Raw genomic sequence first — 24,969 nt, 5'->3', positions numbered from 1 at the left:
GAAGCACGACCTGTCCTGAGTGCCTTTCCTTGATTGGTGGAGACTTTGCGGAGGGAGGAGCAGGAGTTCTGGGCTAGGTTTACACTGAAAGTTTACACAATTCCCGTGCAGGCAGTCATCCCTTTTACCGTTAATGATTTACATACACTGCAAGTTTTGGGGAGCTGGGAAAGTATTCATAGGGAGGAAAGTGCCCAAGGAGCTGCTGGAGTCCTGTGAAGGGATAGAGGAAGTCTTCTCTGAGAAGGAGGAAAGAAAACAGGGTGGAAGAAGACGTAGAGGGGTTTTGAAACGGAAAGGAAAGAAGTTGTGGGGCGAGTATGGGTTGCTGTAGGTCTCAGGGAAGCGGTTGCTGTGTTTATCTGTTGAACTGGTCAAGACTAAACATAAATGCTACCAGGTAGCTCCTCTGCTTAAATCCTTCAGGGCACCCCAGCTCACTCCGGTAAAATCTCAGGTCCTTCCAAGGACTGCTACCACTTTCATGATCTGGCACAGGGCCCTCTCTGACTCACCTCCTCCTCTTCCTCACTCTGCTGCAGCCACGTTGGCCCCCTCACTTTTTCTAGAACATACCACACATGTTCCAGCCTTGGCCTCCTTGAACTTACAGTTCCCACTGCCTAGAACCCACTTCCCTCAGATATCCCCTGGGCCAAATCCCTCATTTTATGAGGAGTCCTATCAAAGACGTCTTCCCCTACTACATTTTGTGAAACAGCACCCGTCATTTTTTTCTCTTTAATCTGTTTTAACTTTTTACATCTCTTACCACACCCTTGAGAATTAGAACTCTGTTTTGTTCACTGATATATCACTATTACCCGTAACATCTGCTGGCAAATTTTAGGCATTCAATAAATATTTGATGGCAAAATGAATAAATAACTGACTCGTTCAGCCACACATGGCAGAAACCCAACTCAAATTCAGTTAACAGAATGAGCAATTTATTGGTCACTTTTTAGTTCTAGGAGTTTTTGTTTTTGTTGATTCCTTGGGATTTTCTACGTAAATAATCACATCCTCTGCAAACAGGGACAGTTTTACTTCTTCCTTTCAGATCTACATGCTTTTTATTTCCTTTCCTGCTGTATTAACACTGGCTAGACTTTCCAGCACTATGTTGAATAAGAGCGGTGAGAGCAGACATCCTCACCTTGCTCCTGATATTAGGGGGAAAGCATTCAGTCTTTCACACTTAGGCACAACGTTAGCTGGAGATTTTTTGTAGATACTTTTTATCAAGTTGAGGAAGTTCTCCTCTATTCCAATTTTTCTGAGAGTTTTTTTTTTTTTTTTCCTGAGGAATATTCACCCTGAGCCAACATCTGCTGCCAATCTTTCTCTTTTTGTGTTTGGGTCACTGCCATAGCATGGCCACCAACAGATGAGTAGTTGTAGGTCCATGCCCAGAATTGAACATGGGCCATGGAAGGGGATCATGCCGAACTTAACCACTAGGCCATGGGGCCAGCCCTGGCTAGAGTCAATTTTAAAACTACATTTTTCTATTTGAACTGTATTGATCAATATCTACTTTGAGAGAGTAATCAATTGATACATTCTATTTCTCCTATCTCCCTTCTCTTAGACCCTTGATTTTTGTTAGTTATATTACTGTCAGGTTTTGAGATACATGCATTCTCTTCTGTAACCAAAACTTCCTCAATTATCAAGCATTAGTTTATGTCAGCGATTCCCACCTGGGGGCACTTGTGCCCCAGGGGGATGTTGGGCAATGTCTGGAGACATTTTGGGTTGTCATACCCTGGAGGTGCAGGGTTGGTGCTATTGGCATCTAGTGGATGGATGTAGACCAGGGATGCTGCTAAATATCTCGCAAGCACAAAACAGCCTCTGCCACAAAGAACTAATTATCCAGCCCAAAACCCAACAAGTGCTGAGGCTGAGAAACCCGGATCTATGTATAAGTGGATTCAGTGCTCACCAATAGTCCTTTTCGCACAGCTTCTCCTTGTATTCTTCACTGTTTTTCTTTGTTAGTTGAATTTAATATCTAGTAGATTTTTTTTTCTTCACAAACACTTATCATGACTGTATTCCCTCGCTTAGTTGGTAAAGTCCGTCTATTGAATTTATATGGAAAACAACTTGGCTGAGTTTAAGCTTCTTATGTTAAATTTTCTTTCCCTCAGAAAACTGTAGAGCTTGTTCCACTGTCTTCTGGCATTAAATATTACTTTGGAGAGGTCAACTAGGTTCATTTCTCCTAGTATGTGCCTGTTGTATAATAAAAAATTTGGCCTTTGTCCCTGGTTCCTAAGTCCTTGGAGACTCTAAATCCTTGGAATTTCCTGAGTAATAGGAGTGCTTTTGTTATTCATGAACCCCTTAATTCACACCTGAGTTTATGCCAGCAAGATGATTCCCGATGAGGGGTCTGGTCACCAGAAAGATCAACCATGTGATTAGATAGTCGGAGCTTTGAAGCCAGCCCAACCTCTGGGGAGGGCTGGGGACTGGAGAGGGAGTTCGTTCCAATGGCTAATGATTCAATCAGTCATGCCTACACAATGAAACCCCAATAAAAACTTGATGAAGCTTCCTGGTTGATGAACATATCCATGTGCCGCGAGGCGGACCTGCCCTGATCCCACAGGGAGAGGGCGCAGAAGCTCTGCATTTGGGACCCTCCCAGACCTTACCCTATCTTTCTCTTCCTTTGGCTGGTCCTGATCTATATCCTTTATAATAAAACTATAATCATAAGTATAGCACTTTTCTGAGTTCTGTGAGTTGTTTTAGTGAATTAATGAACATGAGGGGATTGTGGGACCCCCTGATTTTGTAGTCAGTTTGTCAGAGGTATGGGTGGCCGGGGGACCCCCGAACTTGCAGCTAGCATCTGAAGTAAGGGCAGAGTTGCTGAGACTGTGCCCTTAAAGCTGTGGGGTCTGACACTAAGCCCAGACAGTTAGTGTCAGAATGGAACTGAAATGCAATATTGTAGTGCCTTACTTATTCTGCCTGGGTGCTTATGTAATGCTTTCTTTATTCATAAAATTAATTAACTTCAGCCAGAGATGTTTTGGTCTTGTTAGTTCTATATCAGATCTTACCTAGACACAATGTGTCCTATTGTTGGGCAGATTCTTTCTTCTGTTATGCTAGTTTATGGTCTTTCTCTATTATAATTTCTGCAATCATTCTTGGTGACTTTGGTCTTCATGTGAATGATCTATTCAGTACCCTGGTGTTTCATGTCCTTGATCTCTCTACCAATGACCTTGCTCCTACCCAACCTCAGTCCTTCATTATCATGATTATACCCCACACTTTCTCATTATCACCAACATATTTCCTCCAAAATCTGTTTGAACACCCCCCTTTTTTTTTTTTTTTACTAATTCCTCTTGTCTTGGCAGTTTATTTCCCTTTAGTACCTTTATCACAATAATTCCCAGATCCCACTAACATCTTCAGTCTGTGCATTTGAACATCGCCTCCTTTATATCCTCACTTATCTCTTGCCCATCTTGGATTCTGTGTACTACTCAGCTCCTTTGCACTGCTCTCCCTCACCATACTCATCTGGCAAAACCCAGCTTTCTGCAAAGCTCCAGATAGTTCTCTGCCTGTTTTGTGCCTGCACATGAACAGGTTAACATGGTTCTGGAGAAATGTACTTAGGATGTTGAAGGTACTTGCTGATGGCCTTAAAAAATCCCAGTGGGCTCTCCTCACTGCCTGACAACCCCGCTACATTTCTATAGTAGTTGGAGATAACCATTTTACACCTTCTCCTATTTCTTTAAACCTCCACCTCTCCTTCCTCCCTCTTATTTCACTGAGATTTATAAGTGGCCAGAAGAGAATGTCCTCAACCCCCTACCACATAATTAACCAATACTCCTGCAACTCTGCCCATACCCACTGCATTCCTTCCAGTGATGATGAATGAGCTATCCAAGTTCCTAGCTTGGGCCAACCTCCCCATCATGCACTTGACAGTGTCTGCTCTCCCCTGCTCAAGGACATTACTCCTTAAATTACCCCTCTCTCCTGCATCATCAATTTCTTGCTCTTTTTTGATCTAGAAGTTGTAGTAGAGAAAGATAATCAGCCACAAACCCACAGTAATATCTTCCAAACTAAAACAAAATATCTTAGGCCATTTGTCCTCCTCCACTTCTTCATTCTTCTTTTCTTTTACAGCCAAATTTCTCAAAATAGTTATCTATACCTGTAACCTTTACTTCTTTATTCTCTGACTCTCTGTCTGTCTCTCCACCTCTGTCTCTCTCTCCCTCATTGTGGAAAAATTTCAAACATATGTAAAAATAGTTAGAATAGTGAAATAAACTCCCAAGTATCCATCACTCAGCTCCAACAATTGTCAGCACATGGCCAATCTTGTTTCATTTAAATCCCTACCCACTCATACCTCTCCTTGCTTTACTTTGAAAGAAACTTAAATATCATATCATTTAATTCATAAATACTTCCTTATGTATCTCTATAAGAACTGTTTAAACCTAACCACAACACCATTATAATACTTGAAAAAGCCACAATAATCCTTTATTATCATCATCAAATATCTTAAGATCATTCAAAAATTTCACATTTTCCAGATTGACGCATAAAATTTTGTTTTACCATTGGTTTTCTTTCAACTTAGAGTCCAAACAAGGCCCACATATTGCATTTTATTGATACATATCTTAAGGTTTTTTTATCTATAAATTCCACCTCTCTCATCTTTTTCCTTGTAATTTTTTTTGTAGAAAATAGGGTATTGTCCTGAAGAGATTCTGAAATTCTGGATTTTGCTAATTCAACCCTACGGTTAAATTTAACATATTTTTCTGTCCCTGCATTTTCTGTAAACTGATAGATCTAGAGGCTAGATCAATTTTTAGCAAAAAGATTATATAAGTAGTATTGACTAATTCCTGTTGTGTGACATCTGGAGAAACATGATGTGTAACTGGCTCTCCTTTGGTGATGTTAAGGCATCAGCCTGATCCACCCATTATAAGTTTCCATCACTGAATACAGCTATTGATAATCATTATCTATATCTGTTATTTCCTGGGATCCCCATATTCTCTGGAAACGAATCTAGTTTTCTTCTCCAGCACTCAACTGAAGTGTAATCCTGACCCCCACACCAGGTTTAATCCTCGAGAGTAACCCAGTGTACTTGAGTCTTCTTTTAAAATTACTTGAAAGGAGATCTACTGGAGGATTCTGACCTAAGCTATTGGAATCATTCTTGTACCCACGTGTCTTGAGAAAAACCTGAATAAGTAGATATACTTCCCAGCCAAGACCAGGCTTTTGAGAGATTCTCCTAACATACACTTTCCCCCAATTACTTTCTCTTATCATCAGTCAACAACAAAAAGGAGAAAAGGATTAGTGTTGGGACCATCCCTTACATGGAGTGGAAGAGAATTACCATTTATTGAATGTTTTCCATATGTCAGATGTTTTATATACTCATATCATTTATTTCTCACAGCAGCTCCGTAACGTAAGCAGAACTATGCCCATTTATTAACAAAGGCTAGTAGAGTGCAAATAACCTTGACATAAGCCACAAAGCTTGAAAGTGCCTCTGTTGGAAGGGTAATGCCCTTCTAATTTAATGTCAAGTTGTTTGATTATACCTAGAGTCACCTTGACTGGAGCAAAGATTTTGACAAGGAACGTGTCAAAATAGCCCTTAAGGTTGATTTTTGCCTACCCATAAAGCTCCCAAGAGAAGGGGCGGGGGAAAAAGGCAAGGTGACATAAGTGATATGTGGTGAGACCCCATCTTTCCATTTCTCTTCTTCCCAAGAGCCCCAGGCTCCTACACAGACTAACTCTGGTATACAGAAGCACAGGGAAATGGCAGGCCTTCTCTGAGCCCCACTGAGCTTTTCCATCACTTGCAGAGAGCTCGGGGGGTTGTTTTAAGGAACTGGCATAATTCAGTCAAAAGAGGAAAAAAGGTACCTGGAATATTCTCTCAATCTCTTCTGGATTCCTGTCTCAGCAGCACCAGCCAAAGCTGGCTAAATCTTTTGTCAAAATGTAAAATAGTCTTAAGTTATGAATCTTTCCCCCAAATAATTTAAACAATAATTTAAAAAATACTTCAAAAATAAAAAAATTTTCATAAACAATTCTACAAAAAAAAGGACAAACCTTTATAGAACCATCTCAACCATTTTGTAAGCTATTTATAGATAGAAGAACTTTAATTCTGTTCCATATACATTTTTTAATGAGAGAGTGAGAGGCATTTCATGGTGTTCTGGAAAGAAAATAGAAGCCTGACCACTGGTGCAGGATTTCTCTCTGAGTCTACCAATAAAACAACTGAACTGGGCTTTCTACTTAGGTCTGACTTCAAAACCCATGTCTCTTCACTTTGTTATGCTCTCTTAATTTGTTCTTTGGCCTGTTCTCTTAATTTGTCAGAAGGACAGTGTTCATAATCTTTATGCACAGTAAGATTTTAAGAAGAATAGTAGGACATTCTGAGCTCTAGATTTCCAGTGTATTAGTCAAGGTGTGCTAGGCTATGTTGCAGAAACAAACCAACCCAAGCTCAGAGGCTTAAGTCTAATGAAGAATTTCCTGGTTGATGGGCTTTCCTGGGGGGATCTCCTCCATGCAGTGACTCAGGATCCTTATATTCACAGGCTCCAATCTCATCTAGGCCTCCTGAGAGTCCTGTGTTGGATCCTCTGAAATCAGCCAGCTGACAAGCAGGAGAGCAAGAGCCAGAGCAAGGGAGCACCAGAGAGAAGAGCATTTGTGGGGTATGTCATATGAATTTAGGTCTAGAAGCATGGATCACTTCCACCCACACTTCACTGGCCCCACCCTCACTTCCATGGGGTTGAGAAATTAGCCCAGCAGTAGACCCAGGAGGAAAGACAAATACTTTGGCGAGTATCCACAACAAGAAAGTGATACTTTATTTTAATTTATGAAAATAATACATGCACATGGCTAAAAATAAAAGATACAGAATGATATAAAGAGTAAAGTGGTCACCAAATGTGTTGCAAAACAAGGTGTGTGTGTGTGGAGGGGGATGGGTGGGATAGATATATGTAACTAGTTTTTCAAACAAATCTTAACTCTGAATGTTATATTCCCCCCCAATTTCTGTTTTCCTCCTTGCTATATCCAATATCCCTTTCCCATCACTTAATGGCCTCTTGGGATGATCCCGCAACTTCCCAATAATTTTCAGTTATTAAAAGTTTGCCCACTCAAAAATTTTAATCTCACACTGAGTGCACAGTGCGCCTTTTCCCCTCTCCCCAGCATAGGCTTGCTGTGTTTTGGGGGACCCACAGTGGACAGGAGGGCTCTCCACTCTGCTGCTGCTCTTCCCACTCCAGCACCTAGAATAGAGACAAGTGGTCTTGGCTGTCTCCCAGACACCTTTACCCCCTCCCACTTCTAAGCTCTAGATCCTCTGTTGTTGGGGGTAAGGAAAAGAGATTAGGGTAAGAGGGTTTACCGCACTGGGTGTGACGTTAATCCTCTGTCTGTGGGTCTATCTGTTCAAGCCCAGGCACCTTTTTTTTTTTAAAGATTTTATTTTTTTCCTTTTTCTCCTCAAAGCCCCCTGGTACATAGTTGTATATTCTTTGTTGTGGGTCCTTCTAGTTGTGGCATGTGGGACGCTGCCTCAGCGTGGTTTGATGAGCAGTGCCATGTCCGCGCCCAGGATTAGAACCAATGAAATACTGGGCCGCCTGCAGCAGAGCACGTGAACTTAACCACTTGGCCACAGGGCCAGCCCCAAGCCCAGGCACCTTTTAGGAGTCTACTTGACACACCAGATACTCACACATCTTTAGGACACCCTATCTAGGGCCACAGGCTGCTCCTCTGTTGTCTCTCCACCCTACTCCACTCTCTGTGTCCTACTATGTGTCTCTACTTCCCTTTCTGGCTCATTTCCTCACTTAACCAGGCCCAAGGGGACATCACCCCATGAATATGATGCAGGTCTCTTCTTTTTGTGGGCACCTCTAACCTTTATGAGAGATTCCCTTGGTGTCCCTCTCAGCAAAGGGTGTCCCTCTTCCCTCCCCAGGTTTCTGATATAGCTGAGAAGCAGAGTGGGACTGGTGGGAGCAGGGCCAGTTGAGCCACCTTTTTGCAAACCTGGAGGGAGGTGACTAACTTAGTCTTTGTTGACAGCTCTTTTTAGAACCAAAAGGACAGAGACTTAGTGCCTCTTCATCCTTAGCTTTGGGCTTTAGTTGAGAAATGTGGAGAAACAGCGGAAGTCTTACTAAGCATCATTTTGATATACACATAAAATATAGACATATAGTATTAAAACAAGCATATCTGTTTATATATATATGCACACATATGTATGTATGTGTAGATATGCACTATATATTATCTTTAAAACATGAACTGCTTCCTACTACACATACCTCACTTTGATTTTTTTTCCATTTTTCCAATGTATCTTGTAAATCTCCCCATAGTAACACATTTAGATATAATAAGGTGTCTCTTCAACTGGGAATCAGTAAGGGTTGGCTGCAGACACTTCAAAGCAAACTGACCAACACAAAAAGCCTGGGTCTTAACCTCAACTCTTGTTGGATAAAAACTATTCCCATCAAACCTTCCAATTAGCAGCAGCTACAACAAAACAGCAGCAGCTAACATTTATTGGATATTTTCATGTGTGATTGGCATGAATTATCTTATTCAATATGCACAATGACCTATAAGGTATATACTATAGCTATTCCTATTTTACAGATGAGGAACATGAAGGTTAGAGCCATTAACTTGGCCAAGGTCATAGAGCTAGCAAAGTGGTGGAATCAGTATTTAAACCCAAGACTGTGTGACTCTCAAAGTATGTTCCTAATCAATTTGTTCATCTATACATTGAATGGTGTATTCTCATCAACTTCCCTCCAGTTTTTAATTTAAATATAAATTATTCAACCTGGGTATTCATGTAGGTCATTCTTATTTAGGCTTCATCTGTGCTGAAAGATGTTCTAAACCTGAGTCACCCTGGGCTCTTCAATACATATGGTACCTCCACTGAATTTATTAAAATACTAATTCTTGCATTAGTCGTTTATCCAAGATTAGTGTTATGTGTTGGTGGAATGTGCAGTTCATAGTATGATTTGAGTTGCAAATGGAAGTATTTCTTTCTAACTTATCAAGTCTGAGATTCCACCATTAGGGATTCATTCTTAGGAGCTTTGACTAAAGCGGAAATAAGAAGCAGGAGAAGATCTAGAAGTGCTCAAAGAAGTAAAACTGAATAATAAAACAATTAAATTTAAATGTATAGTTTTCACCAAATCTCAAGGGAGTAGGGAGGAAGTACCCATGAAACATCAGGAACAGTTTTAAGGAGAAAGACTCGTGCAAGTATAGAGTATAAAATTGGAGAAGAAAATTGGAGGGAAAAATGTTCATGCACTTTTGCTTTTAAGAGCCTAGGTCCACAAAATGCTAAGTTTGCCTTAGAGAAGCATACCTGTCAAAAATGAGACTCTAGAAATGGTGGGTGAAGCAAATTGGGGGAAGCTGGGATCAGGAGTTCAGGACACCCAGTAGGGCTGAGTGAAGAGGCATGAAGCAGCAAAGAGCTGGGCCAAATGTGGCTTCTCAGGGATGGGCCCAAGTTCACATGGGTTCAAAGTTAGGGGGATCAGGCTGTGGGGCGTCTTTCTTATGCAGCTTGTGGGTGTGATGAAAGTGTAAGTGTGACACAAGTGCTGTCAGCGAAGATAACAAGTCAGTGAAAGGCCTGGAGTGTCAGTCACTCAAATGTGAGGCAGGAACCAGTTGGCAGCGGTAAGCACATGTAGGTGTTATGTATTATATCTTATTTTATTTTACACTATTTAAAAAAATTTATTTCCCTTGTAGCCTCCTTCCTAAAAGGATTAAATTTAGCTTTCAATAAGTCACACATATAAAAGAGCCATTCAGATAAGAAATTAGGAGACAAAGAGTTTAGGAGACTGGATTGGGGAATGGACACTAGTACCAAAAAACTAGGCTTCCATGAGTCACAACTGAGCCCCAAACTAGCTGTTTTTAAGTTCACATTGATTGAACAGTGACTATGAGCTTAGTACTTGTCAGGCCTGATCTTCATGAATTTTCTCAATAATCTATGATCTTGGTATTATTATTATTATTACCTCCACTTAGATTTTTTTAGCTAATGAAGAAACCTGGCTTAGGTAACTTGCTCAGAGTCCCATAGCCAGGACATGGCAGAACTGGGATTTGAACTTGATTTGACTTTAGAATTTGGGCTCTTAATCCTACATGATACCAACTCAAGGTGGTAGGTACTGAGAAATCAAGTCAGCAGGAGACTGGGGTTCAGTGTTAGGACATCTATTACCTGAAGAGACTGGGTAACAAGAGAATAAGGCAGGAAACCCTGGATGGATAGCGAGGTCAGAGAAGGAGGAGTATCTAGGGTTGTCTCCTACCATGTTCAGGACCAGGACGGATTCTGTACTGAACATACAGGAAGAAGTTAAATGGTGGAACTTTGAAGGTTAGGAAAAGAAAGAGAAAGTGAATTTAGAATGTCTTACACCATGCCCCCCTGCTGGGCTGTAAGTCTTTCTGCATATGGGAAGCAAATAGGTTAATTAGAATAAAAGGCAAATTTCTCAGAGCACCTTCATCCACTCCACAAGGTGTCAAGTGCCCCTTTCTATAACACCAACATTCCTTCTCTTAAAAAACACTTAGGCATACAGGAACCAGAAGATGGGGTTTATAGGCCACATCATAGAGACCTTGGTGCCCAATGATAGACATTAGTCCACTGACCATGACTGGTAACCTAAGGAGGTGAAAGTTCACAAGAGTAGAAACTTTATACAAATGTGTTTCCAGCATTGCCAAGGAAATCTCTCTCAATGAAATAATGACTTAGTCATGCAGAAAAAATAAAAGAGAATAAACGAAGAATAATCAAGAATAAGCAAAGGCTGAGTTATTTAGAGCTGGACTAAGGGCCTGGTTCAGGAGGAAATAAGTGGAGGTGTCATCTGCGGTTGCCACAGGATGAGGGGACAATTTATATAACTCTAACATCTAGATGGGGGTTGGAGGTTTGCATATTTTTCTCACCTAATAGGGATGCTCCTGGAGTAGTCAGCAAACATGAAATACAATCAATTGGTTTTTCAAGTTTGCCTCCTGATTGGCACTTCCAGCATTAAAGACTCAAATATGCTTGGGGCTCAAACTATGTATCTGAACTCTTATCTGTATGCTAACTTCGAAGATCTTAAGGACAGAGGGCAGTGTATGGGCAACTGAAATTAGCCAGTCGAAGAGAGATTCTGGGAGAGCCAATGCTCTTTTCTAGCTCCTCTGGCGTGGTTTAATGGGATCAGGACTTGGGTGTACTTCCCTTCTTAGCAGCATGAGTCTTAACCTTTTTCCTTTATTGACCTTTTTTGGCTTGAGGGCAATTCAGAGACATTTTTTGAGCACCTACTATGGACCAGGCACTGTGCTAGGCACTGAGGATGAAAAGAAAAATAAAACAGAGTTTTAGCTAGCTCTCTTTATGCCCCCTGACACCACGGCAATACTAGTGTAATGAGACTCTTCTTCACAATCAACTGAGGACCCCCAGAAATCTATGCTATGCAATCTCCAGCAGTGATGTCCTGAAAAGTAAAGACTGGTGAATATATAGGTGGAAGCAAAAAATAAGAGGATGACAAATTTGGAAATAGTGGTAGATCTGGGGATAGAACCAAAGATCATGGACCCTCAGCTCAGTGTCCCTTTTACAATATCAGACGACCTCTTTTAGGATTTGTAGGAACTCAAATCTGGCAACAACTTTGTACCTGAGGAGTAGTTGGGGGCGAGTATGGGGAGCATTTGCTCCTCCAGAACACCTTCTTCAAAAGTGACATCTTTTCACTGATTTAAAAAATATATTAACATGAGAGTTGCTAAGATTATGGATAAAAAGACCACAGAGAAAGCAGTGTGAAACACTTACAGAAGCCAACATTCTTGGTTGTGAGTAGGCAAATTTATACTGAAAAGGAATTTATTGGAAGCCTTTGGGAAGCTGACAGAATTATAGGGAAGGCTGGAGGAACAGGTGCCAAGATGGTTAGGGGAGCTAGGAGGCTGGAACCAGCATCAGTGTTCTGGAATGTTTGCCACTGCCACCACTTCTGGAGTCTCTACAAAGCTGCTGATACTGGATTTGAGATGGTGCTGCCATTGGTGGGATGAATTCTGAGTGGGTGCTACTTCTTTACACACTTCCTCCCAATTCTCAGTCCCAGACAGGGGCATCCGATGATGAAGCTGAAGTCATGTGCTCACACCACAGGGTAGGAAGAAGGGATACCTGACATTTCAAGCTTCCTTGAAAGGTGGGGCCCTGCCTTCCACTCAGACTCATCCAATGATGGATACCCCCCGCTCAAAAAAGGATGGGGGTTCATTTGTTGGATAAACAAATACAACAACTGTTAACAACAATTTAGACCAAAACTACAGAGAGAGTAGTCATAGGTGATCACGATATGTATTCTACCCCGGTCTTCCCCTGGGAGAGTGGAGGATTAGAAGGTTTAAGAGACTCCATGGAAAGGACAGGGTCATAGAGGAATCAGATAAAACACATCAAATCACCCTCAAAAGAGGAAGTCCAACACTACGTGCTGAAATACGGAAGACAGGCGTAAGACTCGGTAGTCCTCAGCACTGGCCACCAGCACGCTGCTGCAAGCGGAAAGGCTCTGGAGGTGTCAGCCTTGGAGAAGCACTGCTTCCAAGGGAGAATCAGAAATTTGCAAAAGAGGTGGTACTCCTCCGAGATTGGGCCATAACGAAAGAGGATGGAAGGAAAGAAAAAAGGAACAGGAAGGATTTTACATAAATGAAAGAGAAATATAAAATATATCTCTTACTTTCCAATAACATTATCCATTAAAGAAACTGCACTTCACGATACTGACAGAAGTGGGCTCTCTCAAACTAGGAACCCTGCCCATACAACATCTAGGAATAGAAAAACATAAACAAATTCCACACAAAGTTACTGTAAGAAGAAAACAGAAAAAGTGAATCATAACATTTCAGTTAATAAAAATTTTCTCTTCTTCCCCTTAAAAACATGAAGGAGAAAAAATAGCACAACACTCCACATTTAATTATTTCAAACAAGCATTTGAAGATATTATAAAAAACAGCTAGATTTAGAAATCCAAACATTAAGAACAGAAATGGACATAGCAGAGAAAGAAGTAACAGTGAGATTTGATCAATTTAAAAAAAAAGAAGAAGAAAAAGATAAGGACTAAAGTAGAAGGTGCCTCAACAAGAATGCATTTACTTTATGTGAAAATTTAATTAAAATGTTGAAGAAAGGCATTAAACCACCAAATGGTTGGAATGGAAGATAGGCAAGGAAGGTCTACATAATACATGTAATTGGAGATTCTTGGAGGTGGGAGCAAGAAAAAACAATGGAATAGAACTAGTACTTAAAACTGTAATTCAAGGAAACTTTCTGGAAATAAAACAAAACTTAAATCTGTATTTTGAAATGTGCATTTGTTCCTGGGGAGAACTGACCTGACAAATTCTAAGTCATATCCTTGTAAATGATTAAAATTCAAAGACAAAGACAAAAATTCTCTGGGCTTCCAGGCAGAAAATAAAAATCAAATTTATTTCTAAGAATAAGAAAATTAGGCTGGCTTCAGACTTTTTAAAAGCAACAACAATTCAAGGGGACAAGAGACCTCAAGCCATAAGAATTAAATGCAAAACATGATTCTGGACCAGATCCTGTACTGGTGGGAGAAAGATGTTGTAAAACACGTTATTGGGAAAATTGACAAAATTGGAATATAAACTGAGGTAGATAAAAGTGTTATGTCAATGTTAAAATTCCTGAACTTGATGAGTGTACTGTAGTTACATAAATGGGTATCCTAGTTTTTAGAAAATACACAATGATATATTGGAGAATACATTATTCTCCAATTATATATGTAAACTACTCTGAAATAAGAAAGAATGAGAAAAGAGAGAGGAGAGAACAATGAAACAAATGTGGCATGGCAAAAATGTTAACAATTGGTAAATATTGTTAAAGGTATTTGGGAATTCTATGTATTAATCTTGTAAATATTATGTAAAGTTAATATTTTTTCAAAATTAAAAAATTAAAAATAAAATGCGGGTGCAAATATAAGTTAGACAGAATTTTAGATCTTCAAATTATGAAACACATGTACCAGTTGACACAATAATTCAACTGCTAGTATATACACACATATATACATGCAATATATGTGTGTATATACCCCATATATGCAATATGTGTGTATATACATAGTACACGCATACACATGTATTATGTGTGTATATATATGTGCATATATAAATACTCCCAAATTGGAAATAACCTAAATGTCCATCAGTAGGAATATGTAATATCTTATGGTAAATGAATTTCTATGTAATACTCTGTGGTCATCGAAAGGAATGGGGTAGATCTATATGTACTGATAAGAAAAGTCTCCTAAATCTTTGTGACAAAACGAACTTGGTAAATATTATTTATTGTATAATCCAATTTTTATTTATGACAGGAAAAAAAAGACCAGTGCCTATCAAACTGTTAACAATCGTTACTTAGGGCAGGTGTATACTTTGGGATAGACTAGGTTCTGAACGGATACTTGTAAATCCAAGTTTTCAGTCCAAAGTAACTAAGATTTAAACTTCTGATCCCCATTGCATTTCTGCCTAAAGGGAATGTGAACCGATTTCTTTGAAGCTTGAAAAACAGGCATATTCTTCTCCCTCTTACAGATATATTTTCTAGCAGATTTATTTTCCTGAATAGATGAATTTTGTCTTCCTTGGAAATCTGTTAAGGCAGGTATTTGTCTCTTCCTGCATAATTTGTTAGCGTCACACATTATTCTTCAGCAGTTAGAAGTCCACGTGTGCTGGTTTGCCACTCACATCAATGGTGTGCTGATTCTGACACACCTGCAACCCTGGTGGGAATAATCTGTGAGACAAAAGAGTCATCAGCAGCCCCTTACCACTGACCTACTTAGTCCTTCAATTCCTCATATCAAGTCTTGTCAACAATTAACGCCAGGCAGATGGACGTCTGACTTCTTTCCCTCACTCAAACAGCTTTTCTCATTTCTTCATGAACACGGTTGATTTCATAGGCATGATTCTCTTCTCATCTTGCACAATTCATTCTTACTTCAAAATCATTCACTCTCTCACATAATTCACGCAGATCACATGTGCCACCTTCTTTTCCTTGACTCCATTTCCAGAAATCTCTTTCTTTCCTTTTTAATCATGTGCCCTTTCTTAGTCACATTGTCAATATCCTTGCTGCTTTTTCACCTATCAGATATGACGGTTTCAACAATACTTGTAAAATATCTAAACACTAAGCATAAGCATGGCAGACACACTGTAGACTGAGCAGTGGCGTGAAGACCAGGGTGAACAGGATGACATTATCTGTCAGTGGCAGACTCCATGCACTTTGAATGTGAAAAGTAGCTTTCATTCTATCTAGGATAAATTGTCAGTTCAATATTTGTTAATAGAGCTTCCGGTTACATCTGTATTCTTGGATTTATTTTTTGCTAAATTTACTACTATGTTCACATTTTATTTTGTAATCATAAAAACAGAAAATAACAGAAAGGTAAGATACCTTATAATTGTGTTATCTACTGGCAGGCAGAATTGTACTTTTGTACAGATAGAGCAGGTGCAGTTGGGGTCCCTGCGCCCGCCTTGGTCCCCTTGTCAGAGGCTGAGGGGAGTGGCGGGGGCCCACCCTGACTGCACGGCAGGAGCGGGGAGGGGGCCATGGGCTGGGCTCGGCCCGCGCACTGGGCTAGGGGCCAGGGCCAGGCTTGCAAAGGCGGAGCTTCACGCAGCCATGGCAGCGGCAGCAAGTGGACCCACGTCTGGGCAGCGCCTGGGCTGCAGCCGCCAGGAGCCCCGAAGGCCTGAGGCCCGCACTTTCTCCGCCTGGCTTCCAGGCCTCCGCCACCCCGCCTGTCTGCTAAAGGGGCGCCTACGCGAAAGCTGCTTTTTATTTGCACCTTGTCCCTGACCATTGCATACCTGTGAAACTAGCAAATATAGCCATTGATGGTTAAGTAGCTAGTAACTAAACTTTTTTCCTTTTTGCAATTCCGGATTATAGCTTTTAGTGTTCACCCACCCATCGTTAACTGTGCTGTTTAGGCAATATGCTGACTCCCACTGGGCTCCTGTAGATAACATGTGCCTGGCACCTGGGTCATCATGGTAATGGATGCTTGAGCTGTTTTTAGGAATTAGAACTCCTTGTCCACTTCAGGCTGGTTGAGACCAGCAACCCATCAACTGGGCCAGCTAGATGCCCCATAAGTGACTTTTGGGGGTCAAGAGGCTAAAAACACCACCCTCAGGTCACGCTAATGCCGCTATTTTGTGAATATGCACCTTACGAAGAGATATGAAGTCTGACTATGCTTGTGTAGATCACCAATTACCTCACCTCTCCTCACCTCCAATCATCTATCTCCACATTTCAGGCCACGTTGCCCCTTTGCCTCATAAATATCCCTGCGTCCCCATCTTCAGGGAGGTGGGTTTGAGTCTCATTCTCCCCTTTCCTCACTTGGCTGCCTTGTGATTAAACTCTCCCTCTGCTGCAGTCTCCTCCTCTTGGTGTTTGGCTTTCCTGGTGGCCGCAAAAATGAACCCGGCTGGGTAACAGCTGTGCTACTGCCTCCTGGGCGGCTCAGGCTCCCTGCAGGTCCCCCTGCCGCTGTAGGAGGCAAGGAGCCCGGGCCCAAACCGCCGCCCCCCTCTCTGCTGCTGCCCCCAGTCCCCCGCCTGCCCCGCAACCGGCCCTTGTGCCTTGGCGCCCCCTCGCAGCCGCCGCCACTGGACAACGCGAGCCGTAGGGAGCCGCCAAGGCCAGCGGCTGGGCACGGGCTGGAGGCAGTGAGAGCGCTCCGGACACCTGGCTCCGGACCCCGCTGTCCCCGGGGGAGATGATCAGGGCGCAGAGCGCGCTGCTGGAGAGGGAAGCGCAGGAGTCCAGCACCGCCAACGAAGAGTTCGCAGGCCAGCGAGTGGCCAAAGGGAGCAGCGAGAGGGGTGGCGCCCTCAGCACCCCCGACTATGGGGAGAAGAAGCTGCCACAGGCGCTCATCACTGGGGTCAAGAAAGGAGGGACCTGCGTGCTGCTGGAGGCGATCCGAGTCCAACCTGACGTGGAGGCGGTGGGCGTAGAGCCACACTTCTTCGACAGGAACTACGAAAAGGGGCTGGAGTGGTACAGGTAGGACCCCCAGCTCGGCGCAGGGGATAGATGCGTGGGGAAGGCCCAGAGGGGAAGCTGCGGCTTCCCACGCCCTTCGACATCCAGGCACCTCTCCGAGAGCCCTTCGTCCCACGAGGGCTCTGCAGACCCTGGTGGGGCTGCTCGGGGGAGCGCGGAGAGGGCTGGAGGCTGGCCAGGGATCACTGTATTTCAGGGCGAGGGGAGCTGGTGTCCCACTGCCCTGCCTGCCTCAGGCTCCTCACCCAGGGAGGTGCTTTCTGAATCTGTCTAGCTCCACGCCTGGGAATGCCCAGCCCAGGTGCCCGTGGAGTGTTTCCCAGCCCAGGCTCTTGTGGGGCTCTGCGCTCCTGCGTTGGGGACGCAAAGGCATGAAGCCGGATAGCTAGATTGACTGAAGGGCTTTGAGATCTCCTGGAATCTCTCAAAGTCGCCCTCAAACGTATTTGCGTGTCTGGAATCCGACTTTAGTATTTTCAGCTTAGAGCAAAATGAACAGGGAACAGTTAAAGGATGATGCTGGCGAGTTTTGGCTTGCTAGAAAAGACTGAGGATGTTCCCCATCTCCAGGACTTTCTATCCCTGGGTGGCTGCAGGAACCCTGGGTTGATTTTTCATCAGGAGCACCAAGGTCTGCACAACAGTCGGTGCCCTGAGAGTTTTTACATCCTGCACCCCTGCCCTTTTTAACCGGCGCCTCCTTGGCAACAGATTAGAGCTTCTGTCTTGTGAGATGTTCATCTCCCTTCTCTTCCACCGTCTCCAAGCGGTGAGAGAAAGGAGAGGCGAGTAGAAAGTTAAGTGCAGGTAAAATAAATTTAGTAATCCGGCTTTCTTGCCAGCCATAACATTTAAAAAACACTGGAGCAGATGCCCAAAAGGCAAACCTCCTTTGCTCCCCCCAACCCCCACCTTTTATCTCTTTCTGGAAAACATTTGGATGGCTGGTCCCATCTCTGTTGCATCTCAGTAATTAATTGGAATTGTCAGACAAACACAGGCTTTGTCAGCTAAAGTGATATTATCATCTTCACAAGGCCAATAGGTAAAATAAGATTGTTTCCCGACAAGTTGCCTTGCTGTTGAAGAGATGTAAGTTTAAATTACAGCCTATGAAAGTTTTAGAAATAACCTAACTTCAGAAATATATAGTAAATGTGTATTATATAATATATATTACTATATGTGTGTATTATATATTATATATGAATATGTAATATGTATTGATTGATTTCTTCCACTTTAAAAAATACGCCTTATGCTTTCAAAGCTTGAGAGAAGTACACTTAGGCATAAACATTCCAGCAGGTTAAATGGAAACAGCAAATGTGTCTGTTAATGTCTCGTCTGTTTCAACAGAGAGAACTATATGCAACATTTTAGGAGGCTTCAAACAGCCCCTTCCTATCAAAATGGAAACCAGTCAATGCCTACTTGAACTGGAAAATCTGTATTTATAACATTGCACATCATGGCTTCCAGTTTGCAACCATAATCAAAAAGGTGTCAGGATGATTAATGCAACAACAGCAAACCAGAGAAAGAAGGAGATGTTTGGGAAGGTTTCGGTTGTTTAATTGTTGGTTGTAGGAATGTTCTGATTTCTGCTATGGGGTAGCTTCAGCCCTATGAGGGTAACTGTGGTCTTTCCAGTTCTAACTTTAAAGCTGTGTATCTTGTGAGAAGTGTCAAATGCCCTTTGGGGGAGAGGAAGGCCTGAGGATCAGACCTTTCCAACATGTGTTGTATTGCTTTGTGGCAGCTGGAAATAGAGATGGGGGTGTTTTATTCAGGTGACTTGATGTAGGGTGCATGGTGGAATGCATGTCAGGAGGTCCCATCGTAGGGTCTGGAGAATTTTCTGAATGAAAGGATAGAAGATGCCAGATTTTCTCATGTTCTTAAATACTGCTGTTGGGAAAAGAAGGATGAACCGGCCTCGCTGTCATGACATGGTTACTGAAGATGTCATTCCAGCTTTATGGTTCTCTCAGCCATCACTTGTAATATTTGGGGCATGGTGTCAATATTTGGTAGCCGCCGTATAACTGTTACACTGAAGAGACATGGATAGAGCTAGATTCCCTTGATCCTCACTTTAGAGGACCACGTGGTATCTCTTTGTCCTCGATCTACTACTCCAGCAATTCACCCATGCGAGACCCTTATGATGCTCAGTGGTGCTGATTGGAAGTTCTGGAGGAGAATCTATCCAACATAGAGGGAATCATTAGCCACCCAAACCTGTCTGTTGGGAAGACTCCCAGAAACCCCTTGGACCCACAGTTGCTGAGTGTGCTGGGACTGGCCTTGGATAGCTCTCCAGCCTTACGAGGGACAGCAGTGTTTTGAGGACATTTGTGGGATTTTCCTTAGCTCTGTCTCTTCTCTCTTTCTCCCATGTAGGAAGAGGGGATGACAACCTCACTCTATTGTAGAAAAGGAAACAGTGGCATTGATTCAAACCAGTAAAAGACACCTCTTGGTTCCCTGGTACAACTCCGTCTTTTAAATGGTGACATCTGTACTTACATGGTTATACCATGTATTCTGCCTGAAATCTGACTCTACTGTTTGACTAGTTAGAGATCCACAGGTTAATTAAAGACTTTAATTTTTCCCCCATTTATTTGTTTTTGTATTTCTTTTTCTTTTTGGTGTGCTTCCCAATAGCCTACTAATTCTGCAAGTGTTTCTGGTTGCTGTGTTTTCAGCAAGAGGGAGAGCAAGAAGAAATTAGGGCTGCTCCCAGTGCAGCTGGCTTTGGGTTTCCTCATATCCAACTAGGCAGCCCTAGCAGATTTATTTCTGGTGTCACTCCAGTTATGTTTAAATCTAGGTTTTGCTTTCTCTCATGCCATCGATCTAATGTGATTTAAAAACACATCTGAGATGAGACCATGTGCATTTGGTTTTCAGGGCAAGATAGACTGATGGATTAGGATGTGTGTGTTAAAGCTATGGAGAAGCAAGCCTCACTTGGTGGATGGACACAGGCCAATGATTAATAAGTGGGTGTAGGCTAAACCCTCCACTCCTTCCTCCCTCCACCACGCCCCCCCCCCCCAAGTAAAAGGGTAAAGCCACAACACACCTTTCAGTATGAGCTGATACACACTGTCTGGGCAGAAAACTTAAACTGATCTAATGGATGAGACCTTGTGGCAGGCCAACTGGCTGCCACGGCAGAACTCATCAAAGTGACAGAGACGACTCGAGCTGTGGTCTCCCTCGTGGTTTACAGACTGTACAGTAACCACGACCACTTTGCTTTGGAAACCACTCAGCTCCAGGGCAATGGGAAGTCACCCTCCATGGTTTCAAGTTGTCTTCATTGGGCCGCCAAAGAGGAATGTGCAAACTTAACCACTGCACCACCAGGCCGGCGCCAAATTTATCTTTCTGAACAAAACAAAAATATTTCCATTGTTTATACCTTCTTTACTGAAGCATACACCTGGCTTTTGTTGAATACAAAGATGTTTTCCTTATTAATTTTTAGTAGAATTTTGAACCCTTACAGACCTTAGTGAAAACTAAAAAGTAAGCAATTATGTACTGCTGGGAGCCGTCAGCCTAGAAGTTAAGCCTCTGCCTTGTGACACGGTCCGGGAGAGAGATGAGGGGACGCATGGCGACCCTCAAGGGAATCTACCAGGCTGCCCCTGCAACAAGTCTCCCTGATACTTTTGACTTTCCTGCTTCTGTTCACTCTGTTCTACACCTGGGGTTATTTCAGGGGAAGTCAGCCCAGCCCTGGGAATGAGAATGAAACAATGCAATATTCTAGGGAAAGTTCTGGGGAAAAACATCTTCTAGGGAAAGAACATTCTGACCCGTCCTTTGGTCGGGTAAAGCAATGGGAGTGGAGAGGGAACAAAGAAATCTGTAGCCCCCACAGATCTCTCTAGGAGGACCGTGGTTGCCACGGCCCATTGAGTCAGGAGGCCGCTGGGGGTGGCCTCCTTGAAGTAAAGAATTACAGAAGCTTGACTCCCCTCAGGCCTACACACAATCAATTACTCTTAGGCAGAAGCTTGACTCCCCCCAGGTCTACACACAATCAATTGCTCTTAGGACTATTGTTTACCTTACAAAAACCCACTTTCGCGAGCCAAAAATATGTACTGGGACTGTTTCATGAAATCATCCTTGCATACCCTGAGCCCTATATAAATCATACATACACAAAATAAAGTTAGACTTTGACAGCAAATTCCTTGTCTCACTGCCTCCTCCCTCGCCAATGCCATCCATCCCTCAGGAGACCCTGTTCATGCTGGGGTTGGACCCCGGCAATGTACTATCTTTTATATTAGCATTCTAAGCGCTTTTTATAGTTTCTAAAAACATGTTATTTCATAGTACAATCTTTAATAAAATACAATATCTAAACATATTTTAGTTTCTCAGTAATAAGAAGCCAAAGGTAGATAAACTTAGACATGTTTAGTGATAATGTTTCAATAGGTTACTGTATTTGAAAATTACCCAGATATCCAAAGAGTTTTTTATCATTTAATTTCACCTGGCAAAACTTCAAAGTTTCAAGTTAGCAGAAATATTTTGGAAGTGATTTTAAATACACATGCCATAACACATAATTGTTAAAATGTTCACCCAACACTCTTATCTTTTTCATGTCTATTTAGTTTACTTGTTCCCAATAATTATTTAGGTTGCCTGCAAAACTTCATGAGACATTAGACAAAATTATCCATCATTTTAAGTTATTACTTTGCAAACAAATTTGTAACAAGGATAACGTGGGCTTATTTGACTAGTAAACCTAGGCTGCCTGTCTGCTTCATATCCAATGTTGATAACTCTAGGGACATACTTATTTTAATCAAACCAACAAACTTAACTAAGCTTCTGTTTACCAAAGATTATTTCATATCATGTTAACTTGAAAGACATTTGGGTGGTTTCTATTCCATTTAGAAATAATTTATGTAAGTGCTTACTTTAAGCCAACTGCATATAGTTCTTTAGAAATTATACCATCTGGAGATAAAATATTACACATACAGCACACATAGAGACAAAGGGAAACTCCACAGCTATTGTTTTAAAATTACAGCTATGAATCAGGTAGAGTAATACAAAGTTCCCTGGTTATGAATCCAAGTTTTGTTTTAGGCCTTTTACTAATGTTTTGTGGAGAAGACACTCAAGATGCTAGATTTTTGGCTAAGCTGCTCTTATGGCCATTTTTCTTTCCTTCCTTTTTTACTTTTTTTCTCAGTCCTAGGAATTAATGATGGGCTAGATATTCCCTGGAGGGTTGGCAAGCTCTTTGAGATAACTGAAATTGGTGGAACCTGAACTGTCTATAGAGCTACATTCCCAGTCTTGCAAGGATTTTTTTAAGGACAATTGCTCTTGATTTCTGAGAAATTGGGTTGTACCTCAAATGACATTATAGGTTGATCTACCTGTCCAACTACATCACAAAGGCACAGAGAAACCACTCAAGTATTCTCCAAGATGGAGTTTCTGAGGCATAACTCATCCAATTGAAAGTGTTTCACCCGAGTGGTGAGTCTCCGGGGATGCTTGGGTTGTTCCCCATGGTGGTAAAGCCAGTGTCAAACTGACAGTGGGCCTGAAGAAGAGTGCAGAGCCCAACTGCAGGTGTCAGTATACTTATAAGATTTAGTCAAGTCCCATTCAACCTGGGCACTTAGTCCCTGAACCAGCACGAGGCAAGCCAGGGAGGCAAGAGCCAAAGGCTTTGAGAAAGCTGGGAGCTGGGGCTCCCAACGCCAGGATTGAGAGTTAAGTCCCTGGTAGAAAGTTTTTCAAGATTTTGATTTTTCAGAAGTTTCAGGTTCTGGGGCTGGCCCGGTGGCGCAGCGGTTAAGTTCACACGTTCCGCTTCTCGGTGGCCCGGGGTTCACTGGTTTGGATCCTGGGTGCGGACATGGCACTGCTTGGCAGCCATGCTGTGGTAGGCGTCCCACGTATAAACTAGAGGAAGATGGGCACGGATGTTAGCTCAGAGCCAGGCTTCCTCAGCAAAAAGAGGAGGACTGGCAGTAGTTAGCTGAGGGCTAATCTTCCTCAAAAAAAAACAGAAGTTTCAGGTTCTGCTCAGGTCCAGCCTGAATTTAACCTTGACTTGGTGACAACAGAGGAGGGGATGAATGAGATAGACAAATAAGGGAAAGAGGTGACCAGACTTTGCCCTCATGGCCTCTTCCCAAGGGTTATCAAGATAACATAACATAACAAACTTTCCTACGGAAGTAGGGAGCCAGTGTGGAAAGGAAAGGGGCCAGTGGCTGGCTCCCTTGTGCCTCCCTTGTGCACAAACTAATAAACTTTTACGTTTCTACTCCCATTTGTTGTCTCTCTTGATTTCTATCCTGGGGGACAACGAGAACCCAGTGCGCTGGTAACAGCTTCAATAGTCATGCTCATGCCTCCCAGAGGAAAGTGGTCCCCAGCATTATTCACACATGGTATCTGGAAAGAATGAAAGAAGACAGAGGAGAGGCACTGGCATTTCTTGAATCCCTGTGACTGTGGTGGTTGTTGCTTTATAGATGTGTTATCACATCGGGGTGTCATGATGAGGCTGTGAGTTAAACAGCAACATTCCTGGTTTACAGGTGGCTCCTGGAGGGTAAACCACTTGCTCAAGGTTGCTCAGCTGGTCAGTGGTTGAGTTGACCACATCTGTCCAATTTCAGAGTGCTGGTTTCTTTCCCTGTACCACACTGCCGCACATAAAGTACTAGAATGTCTTTTCCTTCTTTCATTCAACAAACATTTAATAACATTTACCACGGGTCCAGTACTGTTTGGATAGGTACTGAGGATAAAGTGGAGAACAAGACAGAGGGAGGACCTGTTCTTGTGGAAATGGCATCTTTTAGTAGGGCAGTAGAGGAGACAGCAAACAAATGAGTCTTTCTTTTAACCATTTTAATGTGGCTATAGAAAACTTAAAATGACACTTGTGACTCCCATTGCATTTCCACTGGGCAGGGCTCCTGTAGAGCAGTGCTTTTTAAACTTGAAATACACATGGATCACCTGGGGTGTTGTTAACATGCAGATTCTGATTCAGCAGGTCTGGAGAGGGGCCTCAGATTCTGCATTTCTATCTTCCCAGTTGATGTTGATGCTGCTGATCCCTGAACCTCACTTTGAGAAGCAGGAGTCTAGAGAGTAATTGGGGTGTGTGTGTGTGTGTGTGCGCGCGTGCATGCATGTATATTATTTTAAGTCAAATGGTTAGGGGAAACCTCTCTGTGGAGGTGTTGTAAATGAAATGAAAGAGTAAGATCCTTCCATGTGAAGATCTAGGTGGAGAGGTCTCCAATAGAGGGAACAGCAGGTACAAAGGCCCTGAGGTGGAAACAAGCCTCATGGGTTTACAAAAGCACAGTGTTTGGAGCTGGCTAAAACGGTTCATAACCTGGTTTTGCAACTTAATAGTTGGATGATCCTGGCTGGATAACCTATTTAAGGTCACTTGGTTTCAGGTTGTTGATCTGAGAGTAATTTCTTCCTTGCAGGATTTTTGGAAGGAGTAAATGAAATAAAAGTGAACGTATTTTCTAAAGAAAAAGTGAGTATCCTAG

The 24,969-nt window shown here is 42.4% G+C and overlaps 1 protein-coding gene across 5 annotated transcripts in view; it reads left to right on the top strand.

Annotated features, from left to right (window-relative positions):
* The first annotated feature begins 16,101 nt into the window (after positions 1-16,101).
* LOC106839005 (heparan sulfate glucosamine 3-O-sulfotransferase 4-like) overlaps positions 16,102-24,969 on the top strand; it is a 32,015-nt gene continuing 23,147 nt past the window's right edge. For 2 of the 5 annotated variants that reach the window (XR_011494232.1, XM_070484698.1), the window contains exon 1: positions 16,102-17,374. Coding sequence is in view for 2 of the 5 variants with exons in the window: in XM_070484698.1 (XP_070340799.1) it covers positions 17,085-17,374 (290 nt within the window). In the remaining 3 variants the exon portion in view is untranslated. Of the gene's footprint in view, positions 17,375-24,903; positions 24,957-24,969 lie in introns of all 5 variants that reach the window. The other 3 variants (XM_070484699.1, XR_011494233.1, XR_011494235.1) reach the window with 3 other exon arrangements.

The sequence above is a fragment of the Equus asinus genome, chromosome 14 (assembly GCF_041296235.1).
Source record: "Equus asinus isolate D_3611 breed Donkey chromosome 14, EquAss-T2T_v2, whole genome shotgun sequence".
Taxonomy (NCBI): domain Eukaryota; kingdom Metazoa; phylum Chordata; class Mammalia; order Perissodactyla; family Equidae; genus Equus; species Equus asinus.
The sequence above is the reverse complement of the archived record's forward strand: the minus strand, read 5'-3'. Positions and strand labels throughout refer to the sequence as shown.